General features: G+C 61.2%; 1 protein-coding gene across 1 annotated transcript; it reads right to left on the minus strand.

Moving 5' to 3' along the window:
• Positions 1-486: 486 nt before the first annotated feature.
• TUFM (Tu translation elongation factor, mitochondrial) lies at positions 487-9,379 on the minus strand. Its single transcript, XM_084540550.1, has 11 exons — positions 8,894-9,379; positions 8,736-8,779; positions 8,489-8,609; positions 7,372-7,538; positions 6,077-6,181; positions 5,022-5,186; positions 3,870-4,002; positions 3,685-3,789; positions 2,299-2,450; positions 1,511-1,630; positions 487-819 (listed from the first exon to the last, which is right to left on the minus strand). The coding sequence occupies exons 1-11, from the start codon at positions 9,360-9,362 to the stop codon at positions 646-648; spliced, it is 1,755 nt and encodes a 584-aa protein (XP_084396676.1). The 5' UTR covers positions 9,363-9,379; the 3' UTR covers positions 487-645.
• Between the last annotated feature and the right edge of the window lie 1,104 nt (positions 9,380-10,483).

Below are 10,483 nucleotides of genomic sequence, written 5' to 3' on the forward strand. Positions count from 1 at the left end.
CGTCACGGTGTTGTCACCATCACAGTGCTCTAAGTGTCACGGTGTCACTGTCAGGTTGTCATGGTCACGGTGTCGTTACCATCGTGGTGTCACCATCAAGGTGTCCTAACTGTCATGGTGTCACCGTCACAGTGTCACCGTCATGGTGTTGTCACCATGGTGGTGCTCTAAGTGTCACGGTGTCACTGTCAGGGTGTTGTCCCCATCGTGGTGTCACCATCACGGTGTCCTAACTGTCACGGTGTCATCGTCACGGTGTCACCGTCACGGTGTTGTCACCATCACAGTGCTCTAAGCGTCCCGGTGTCACTGTCAGGGTGTCACTGTCACAGTGTTGTCACCATCAAGGTGTCCTAACTGTCACAGTGTCACCGTCATGGTGTTGTCCCCATCGTGGTGTCACCATCATGGTGTCCTAACTGTCACGGTGTCATCGTCACAGTGTCACCGTCATGGTGTTGTCCCCATCATGGTGTCACCATCAAGGTGTCCTAACAGTCATGGTGTCACCGTCACGGTATTGTCCCCATGGCGGTGCTCTAAGCGTCCTGGTGTCACTGTCAGGGTGTCCCCGTCCCGGTGTTGTCGTCCCCGTGGCGGTGTCATCCCCGTCCCGGTGTTGTCCCCGTGGGTGTCCCCCCCCCCTCAGCCCCACTTGACGGCCTGGTCCTCGGGCTCCATGGGCAGGGTGCTGGTGACGACGCCGGTGCCGATGGTGCGGGAGCCGTCGCGCAGGGTGAAACGCTGCCCCTGCTCCAGGACCATCGGCTGCCGCAGCAACAGGCGCAGCGCCGCGTCCTCGCCCGGCATCACCAGCTCCTGGGGGGGGCACAGCGGGGATGTGGGGCTGGGGGGGGGCTGGGGGGGTCTGGGGGGGATTGGGGAGGGGGTGGGGAGGGGGTGGGGGGTGGGTGGGGGGTGGGTGTGGGGCTGGGATGGGGCTGGAGGGGGTGTGGGGGGAGCTGGGGAGGGGCTGGGGGGTGGTTATGGGGTGGGTGTGGGGCTGAGGGTGTGGGGCTGGGGGGTGGTTGTGGGGCAGATGTGGGGCTGGGGGGGACGTGGGGAGGGTGTGGGACTAAGGGTGTGGGGCTGGGGGGGTGGTTGTGGGGCAGATGTGGGGCGGGTGTGGGGATGGGGGGGACGTTGGGAGGGTGTGGGGCAGGTGTGGGGCAGAGGAGGGATGTGGGGAGGGTGTGGGGCTGGGGGATGGTTGTGGGGCAGGTGTGGGGCGATTGTGGGGCAGATGTGGGGAGAGTGTGGGGCTGGGGGGTGGTTGTGGGGCTGGGGGGGAATTTGGGCAGGAAATTAAGGGGTGGAGAACGAGGAGAACGTGGGGCAGGGAGCTGTGGGGCAGGCTATGGGGCAGGGATGTGGGGCAGATGTGGGGCAGGAGCGTGCGGGACAGGCGGTTGCGGGGCAGATGTGGGGCAGGCTGTGGAGCAGGGAAATGTGGGGCAGGGAGGTGTGGGGCAGGCTGTGGGGCAGATGTGGGGCAGATGTGGGGCAGCACCTTGCCGGGGGGCAGCAGCACGCGGCAGGCGATGTCCCAGGTGTGGGAGAACATGACGGGCATGTAGTGAGCCACGAACGGCTTGTGGCGGCCCCCCTCCTGCGGGCTCAGCACGTACACCTGGGGGGGCAACAGGCTGTGGGGCTGCCCCATAGCGGCCCCATAGATGTCCCATAACCACCCCAGAGCGGCCCCATAGATGTCCCATAGTGGCCCCATAGCAGCCCCACATCTACCCCATAACCACCCCAGAGCGGCCCCATAGATGTCCCATAGCAGCCCCATAGCCACCCCACATCTACCCCACATCTGCCCCACATCTACCCCATATCCACCCCACACCTGCCCCACATCCACCCCACACCCACCCCATATCCACCCCACACCCACCCCATACCTGCCCCACCTCCTGCCCCACATCCACCCCACATCCTCCCCCTCCATCCTCCCATCCCACACCCACCCCAAACCTACCCCACCTCCTGCCCCACATCCACCCCCCCACCCCACACGTGCCCCCCCCGCCCCATATCCACCCCCCCCGCCCCACACGTGCCCCCCCCGCCCCATATCCACCCCCCCCGCCCCACACGTGCCCCCCCCGCCCCATATCCACCCCCCTGCCCCACACCTGCCACATAAGCACCCCACATCCACCCCACACCCACCCCAAACCTACCCCACCTCCTGCCCCATATCCACCCCCCTGCCCCACACGTGCCCCCCCCGCCCCACACGCGCCCCCCCCGCCCCACACGCGCCCCCCCCGCCCCACACGCGCCCCCCACCTGCGCCTCGACCTTCTGGTGGGCCCGCATGGTGCCGGGTTTGCCCATCACCATCCCCCTGCGCACGTCCTCGCGCTTCAGCCCCCGCAGCAGCGCCCCCAGGTTGTCCCCGGCCTCCGCCCGCTCCAGGCTCTTGTGGAACATCTCGATGCCTGGGGGGTGTGGGGCAGGGTTAGGGGGCAGGGTTAGGGGGCGGGGGTGTGGGGCTGGGGGGGTAGAGGGCCGTGGGGTGGAAGCTGGGGGGCTATAGGGCAGGGTTATGGGGCTGGGGTGTGGGGCTGGGGGTCTATAGGGCCATGGGGTGGAAGCTGGGGGGCTGGGGGGCTGTGGGGCAGGGGATATGGGGCCATGGGGCGGAAGCTATGGGGCAGGGTTATGGGGCTGGGGGGGTAGAGGGCCGTGGGGTGGAAGCTGGGGGGCTGGGGGGCAGGGATATGGGGCTGGGGGTCTATAGGGCCATGGGGTGGAAGCTGGGGGGCTGGGGGGCTGTGGGGCAGGGGATATGGGGCCATGGGGCGGAAGCTATGGGGCAGGGTTATGGGGCTGGGGGGGTAGAGGGCCGTGGGGTGGAAGCTGGGGGGCTGTGGGGCAGGGTTATGGGGCTGGGGTGTGGGGCTGGGGGGGTAGAGGGCCGTGGGGTGGAAGCTGGGGGGCTATAGGGCAGGGATATGGGGCTGGGGTGTGGGGCTAGGGGATTATGGGGCAGGAAGTGTGGGGCTGGGGGGCTATAGGGCCATGGGGTGGAAGCTGGGGGGCTGGCGGGCTGTGGGGCAGGGAATATGGGGCCATGGGGCGGGAGCTATGGGGCAGGGTTATGGGGCTGGGGGGGTAGAGGGCCATGGGGTGGAAGCCGGGGGGCTGTGGGGCAGGGGCTGTGGGGCTGGCAGGGGTCAGTGCCATGGGGCAGGAGCTATGGGGGTATAGGGCTGTGGGGCAGGGGCTGTGGGGGTCAGTGCTGTGGGGCCGATTCTATGGGGCCGATTCTATGGGGCTGATCCCAGGGGTCTGACGCTATGGGGCGGATTCTATGGGGCAGACACTTATGGGGCTGACACTTATGGGGCAGACAAGGAAGGAAATCAGCGCTATGGGGCAGGAACCACGGAGCTGACACCATAAGACTTATCCTATGGGTCTGACGCTCTGGGGCTGGTTCTATGGGGCCGATCCCGGGGCTCTGACGCTATGGGGCCGATTCTATGGGGCAGGCACTTATGGGGCAGGCACTATGGGGCCAGAACCACGGGACAGGATCCATGGGGCTGGCACCGTAAGACTTATACAAGGGATCTGACGCTATGGGGCTGGTTCTATGGGGCCGATCCCGGGGCTCTGACGCTATGGGGCGGATTCTATGGGGCAGACACTTATGGGGCAGGCTCTGACCGGTGACCACGGAGCGCAGGCTGCGGTTGTAGCCCAGGAACTCGCACTCGTCCCCCTTGCGGATGGTGCCGCGCTCCAGGGTGCCGGTCACCACCGTGCCGCGACCTGTGGGGAGGGGGGGAAAAAATCTATGGGGCAGGGTGTGGGGCAGGCTGTGGGGCAGGCTGTGGGGCACGGGGACGTACCGGGGATGGAGTGCACGGCCTCGACGGGCAGCAGGAAGGGTTTGTCCAGGTCGCGGGGGGGCAGCGGGATGTGGCTGTCGATGGCCTCCAGCAGCCGCAGCACCGAGTCGCGGCCCAGGGCGGGGTCACGGCCCTGGGGGGGGGGGAGATGTGGGGTGATGTGGGGCAGGGTGTGGGGCTGGGGGGGGTGGGGTGGGGAGATGTGGGGCGGGGTGTGGGGTGGGGTGTGGGGCGGGTGTGGGGTGATGTGGGGAGATGTGGGGCAGGGAGTGGGGAGATGTGGGGCAGGGAGGTGTGCAGTGATGTGGGGAGATGTGGGGAGATGTGGGGCAGGGTGTGGGGCAGGGGGGTGTGGGGTGGGGTGGGGAGATGTGGGGCAGAGAGTGGGGTGGGGTGTGGGGCGGGTGTGGGGTGATGTGGGGAGATGTGGGGCAGGGAGGCATGGGGCTGCTATGGGGCAGCCATGGGGCCATTATAGGGTCGCTATGGGGCAGCTATAGGGCAGCTATTGGGCCATTATAGGGTCTCTATAGGGCTGCTATGGGGCAGCTATGGGGCGCTATGGGTCGCTGTGGGGCAGACCTGTAGGGTGCAGAGCGCAGAGCCCACAATGACGGGCTCATTACAGGGTCACTATGGGGCCGTTATAGGGTCGCTATGGGGCCGCTATGGGGCCGCTATGGGGCGCTATGGGTCGCTGTGGGGCAGACCTGCAGGGCACAGAGGGCGGAGCCCACGATGACGGGCTCATTACAGGGTCACTTATCAGACCATTATACGGTCACTATGGGGCCATAATAGGGTCGCTATGGGGCCGCTATGGGGCAGCTATGGGGCAGCTATGGGGCGCTGTGGGGCAGACCTGCAGGGCGCAGAGGGCAGAGCCCACAACGACGGGCTCATTACAGGGTCCCTATGGGGCCATTATAGGGTCGCTATAGGGTCATTATAGGGCTGTTGTAGGGCCGCTATGGGGCAGCTATGGGGCGCTGTGGGGCGCTATGGGGCAGACCTGCAGGGCGCAGAGGGCAGAGCCCACGATGACGGGCTCATTACAGGGTCATTATAGAGTCACTATAGGGTCGCTATAGGGTCTCTATAAGGCCGCTATGGGGCCGCTATGGGGCAGCTATGGGGCGCTGTGGGGCAGACCTGCAGGGCGCAGAGGGCGGAGCCCACGATGACGGGGGTTTTGTCGCCGTCGAAGCCGAACTCCGCCAGCAGCTCGCGCACCTCCAGCTCCACCAGCGGCAGCAGCTCGGGGTCGGCCACCGCGTCCGCCTTGTTGACGTACACCACCACGTGCTGCACCCCCACCTGCCCCACGCCGCCCCATAAGTGTGGGGCAGACCCACAAGTGTGGGGCGGACCCAGTGGGGCGGGGTGGAGCCGTGGGTGTGGGGCTCGGAGCCATAGGAAGGGGGCTCAGATGCGTGGAAATGGGGTTTGGAAGGACACAAGTGGGGCTCGGACCCACATATATGGGGCCCAGACCCATAGATGTGGGGCAGACCCACAGATATGGGGCTTGGACCCAGAGAAAGGGGGTTGGGGTGACAGATGTGGGGCTCGCAGCCATGGAAATGGGGTTTGGAGTGACTCAAGTGGGGCTCAGACCCACATATGTGGGGCTCAGACCCATAAGTGTGGGGCTGGGACCCATAAGTGTGGGGCAGAGAACCCCCCAACCCCTCCCCACAGCGCCTCCCAGCCCCACAGCACCCCATAACCCACCCCATAGCTGCCCCATATACCCCCATAACCACCCCATAGCGCCCCATAACACCCCACATCTGCCCCATAGCACCCCATAGCCACCCTATAACACCCCATAGGTACCCCACAGCACCCCATAGCTGCCCCATAGCACCCCATAACACCCCACAGCGCCCCATAGCTACCCTATAACACCCCATAACCACCCATAGCCACCCCATAACCCACCCCACACCCCAACCCCTGCCCCATAGCACCCCATAGCCACCCCATAACACCCCATAACCCACCCCACACACCACCCCCTGCCCCATAGCGCCCCATAGCCACCCCATAACACCCCATAGCCCCACTATAACACCCCATAACCACCCCATAACACCCCATAACCACCCTATAGGACCCCATATCACCCCATAACCCACCCCATAGCGCCCCATAGCGCCCCATAACCCGCCCCATAGCTGCCCCATAGCTGCCCCACAGCCCACCTGCTTGGCCAGCAGCAGGTGCTCGCGGGTCTGCGGCATTTGCCCGTCGGTGGCCGCCACCACCAGGATGCAGCCGTCCAGGGGGGCCGTGCCCGTGATCATGTTCTGGGGGAAAAAAGGGCGGAATTGGGCAAAAAGAGCAGCGGGGGGGGGAAGGGAAGGGGGTGGGGGGGGAGAGGGAGAAAAATTGGGGGGGAAACGAGAGAAAAATTGGGGGGGAGAGGTCAAAAAGGGGGGGAAAGAGACCAAAAAAATGAGGGGAAGGACCCAAAATTGGGGGAAAAAGACCCAAAAAATTGAGGGGAAAGAGCCCAAAATTGGGGGAAAAAGACCCAAAAATTGTGGTGAAAGACCCAAAATTGGGGGAAAAAGACCCAAAATTTGGAGGGGAAAGACTCTAAAATTAAGGGAAAGACACAAAGAATTGGGGGGCGGGGGGGAAGAGCCCAAATTTGCTGAAAAAAGACCCCAAAATTGTGAGGAAAGAGCCCCAAAGGGCCCCACCCCAACCCCAACCCCTCCCTGACCCCATAACCCCAAACCCTGACCCCATAAGGACCCAGTAACCCCAAAACCGCCCCCAAAACCCCAAATCTGACCCCAAAACCCCCCCACTTTGATGGACTCACCTTGTTTTAAGCCACCGACACCCCAAAATCCTGGTGCCCCCCTCCCTTACCCCAACCCCAACCCCCTCCCTGACCCCATACCCCAAACCCTGACCCCATAACGCCCCCATAACCCCAAATCTGACCCCATAAGGACCCCATAACCCCCCCCAAATATTTTGGGGCCCCCACCTTGATGGACTCACCTTGTTTTGGCCCACCAATGACCCCATATCCTGGCATCCCCATACCCTACCCCAACCCCACTCCCCTCCCTGACCCCATACCCCAAACCCTGACCCCATAAGGACCCCATAACCCCAAATCTGACCCCATAACTGACCCTATAACCCCATAACCCCCCCACCTTGATGTACTCACCGTGTTTTAGATCTCCAATGCCCCAATATCCTGGTGTCCCCGTACCTTACCCCAACCCCACTCCCCTCCCTGACCCCATAGTGACCCCATACCCTAAATCCTGACCCTATAAAGACCCCATAAGGACCCTATAACCCTATAAGGCCCCCACCTTGACACACTCACCTTGTTTTAAGCCATCATTGTGCCCATTTCATGGAGTCCCCCTACCCCACACCTCCCCCATTCCCCTCCCTGACCCCATAGCGACCCCATACCCTAAATCCCGACCCCATGACCCCCCCCCAAATATTTTGGGGCCCCCACCTTGACGTAGTCGGCGTGGCCGGGGCAGTCGGTGTGTGCGTAGTGGCGCCGGGCCGTGCTGTACTCCACGTGGGCGGCGTTGATGGTGATGCCCCGCGCCCGCTCCTCGGGGGCGCTGTCGATGGCCTCGTAGGGCCGGAACTGAGCCCCCCCCGCCTCCGACAGCACTGGGATTAGGGGGGATTACGGGGCATTAAATGGGGTTTAATGGGGTTTAATGGGGATTTATGGGGGTTTGGGAAGGGATTGGGGGGGATTAGGGAGGATTGGGGGGGGTTAGGAGGGGATTAGGGGGGTATTGGGGGGGGGTTAAATGGGATTAAATGGGGTTTTGGGGGAGATTTGGGGGGATTGGGGGGGTTAGGAGGGGTGAAGGGGGCATTAGGAGGGATTTAGGGGGGGGTTAAATGGGATTAAATGGGGTTTAATGGGGATTTATGGGGTTTGGGGGGGGATTAGGGGGGATTAAGGGGGGGTTAAGTGGGATTAAATGGGGTTTAATAGGGATTTATGGGGTTTTGGGGGGCATTTGGGGGTTTAATAAGGATTTATGGGGGTTTGGGAAGGGATTTGGGGGGAATGGGGGGGATTAGGAGGGATTAGGAAGGGTTAAGGGGGGATTAGGAGGGATTTAGGGGGGGTTAAATGGGATTAAACGGGGTTTAATGGGGATTTGTGGGGGTTCGGGAAGGGATTGGGGGGGATTGGGGGGGTTAGGAGGGGTGAAGGGGGGATTAGGAGGGATTTAGGGGGGTTAAATGGGATTAAATGGGGTTTAATGGGGATTTATGGGGGTTTGGGGGAGATTTGGGGGGATTAGGAAGGGTTAAGGGGGGGTTAAATGGGATTAAATGGGGTTTAATGCGGATTTATGGGGTTTTGGGGGGGATTTAAGTGGTTTTACAGGGTTTTGTAGGGAAATTAAACCCCCCAACCCCTCCCAAAGCCCCCCAGGACCCCCCCAACACCCCCCAGGACCCCCCCAACCCCCTCCCCTCCCCCCCAACCCCCCATTTTCCCCCCCATTTCCCCCCAAACCCCCTCCCAACCCCCCAATTTCCCCCCCCAACCCTCCCAGGACCCCTCCCCTCCCCCCCAGCCCCCTCCCCTCCCCCACCTCGCGTGATGGCCGCCGTCAGCGTGGTTTTCCCGTGGTCCACGTGCCCGATGGTGCCCACGTTGAGGTGGGGCCGGTCCCGCACGAAGCCCCGGGCCTCAGCCGCCAGCCACGACCCCCCCTGCGCCGAAAAAATCAAAAAAAAAGCATTAAAAACCTCCAAAATCGGTCAAAACGAGGGTAAAGTCTCTATGGTAGGCGAGGCGGCGCTCTAGCCTGGAGGACTCCGCTCTATGGTCGCGCTCACCGAAATGGCCGCCGCCCCCCAGCGAGGCCGCAGCGGGTTTAAACCTGCAAGGAACGGGAAAAACGCGTCAGGGACCTTCCCATCGAGCTCCCCGCCCCCGAAAACCCCCCAAAAGGAGCCAAAATGGCCCGAATTGACCCCAAAAATCCGCCCCTCACCGCCCGCCGCCCGCAGCAGCGCAGAGGGCAGCGCCATCTTGCCCGCCTCCCGCGCCGGATGTGACGTAGAAGCCCGCCCCTCCGAGGTTCTTATAGGGGGGCGCTCTAGGATGAGGGAGGGATCGTCTCGGTGGGCTTGGAGGACCGGGGGTGGGCGGAGGGAGCCGAAGCCGGGCGGAAATTGCCGAAGGGGACCCGAGCGGAGGCGGAAGTTGCCGAAGGGGGGCTCCGAGGAGAGGCGGAAGTTGCCGAAGGGGCCCGAGTGAAGCCGGAAGGAGCCGAAGGGGGCGCCGGGGACTGACGGAAATTGCCGAAGGGGCCCCGAGGGGTGACGGAAATGCCCGAAGCCGCCCCGAGCTCCCCCCATAGGGCGCCCGTCACCCCGTAAAGCCCCCAAATCCCACGGAATTGCCCAAAAATCTGTCATAATCGCCTCAAAATTCATCATAATCACCTCAAAGTCTGTCATAATTCCTCATAATCGCCCCAAAATCTGTCATAATCGCCCCAAAATCTGTCATAATTGCCTCAAAAATAGCCCAAAATACCCCAAAATCCCATAAAATACCCCAAAATCCCACAAAATACCCCCAAATCCCACAAAATACCCCCAAAACCCTCACAGAACTCATAACCCTATAACCCTCATCGCCCCATAAACCCCAAATCCCCCAAAATGCCCCCAAATCCCATAAAATACCCCAAAATCCCTCACAGAACTCATAACCCTATAACTCTCTTCACCCCATAAACCCCAAATCCCCCCAAAATACCCCCAAATCCCATAAAATACCCCAAAAATCCCATAAAATCACCCCAAATCCCTCACAGGCCCCATTACCCTATAACCCCCCTCACCCTATAAACCCCAAATCCCCTCAAAATACCCCAAAACCCCATAAACCCCCCAAACCCTCCAAAACCCCATAAACGTCCCCAAAACCCAACCCCCACCCCAGGAAATGGCCCCGGGGTGGAGGGGGGGAAGTGACGTCATCACCGGGGGGGAACAAAAATCCCATGGGGGGACCAAAAAAAACCCCAAATAGGTTAAAAAACAAGGGGGGGGAGGGGAAATCCTAAATGGGGGGGGGGGCAAAAATCCTATAGGGCTGACGAAAACCCTATAAGGCCATATAAAAAAACTATAAAACTACGAAAAAATCTATAAAACTACCAAAAACCCTATAAAACTACCAAAAACCCTATAGGGCCTTAAAATAAAAACCCTATAAGGCTTCAAAAAATCCCAGAAGGCTTAAGGAAATCCTATAAGGCCTAAAAAAAACTAAAAGGCCTACGAAAAACCCTAAAAGGCCTAAAAAAAAATAAAAGGCCTACAAAAAAAACTATAAAGCCTACCAAAAAAACTTTAAGGCCTACCAAAAATCCTATAAGGCCTAAAAAAACCTGTAAGGTCTACCCCAAACCCTATAAAACCTCCAAAAACCCTATAGGGCCATACAAAAACCCTATAGGGCCTACCAAAAAACCCTAAAAGGCCTAAAAAACCCTATAAGGCCTACCCAAAACCCTATAAAACCTACAAAAAAACCTATAGGGCCTCACAAAAACCCTATAAGGCCTAAA

Source organism: Aythya ferina (assembly GCF_964211825.1).
Source record: "Aythya ferina genome assembly, contig: HAP1_SCAFFOLD_1208, whole genome shotgun sequence".
NCBI classification, from domain to species: Eukaryota; Metazoa; Chordata; class Aves; order Anseriformes; family Anatidae; genus Aythya; species Aythya ferina.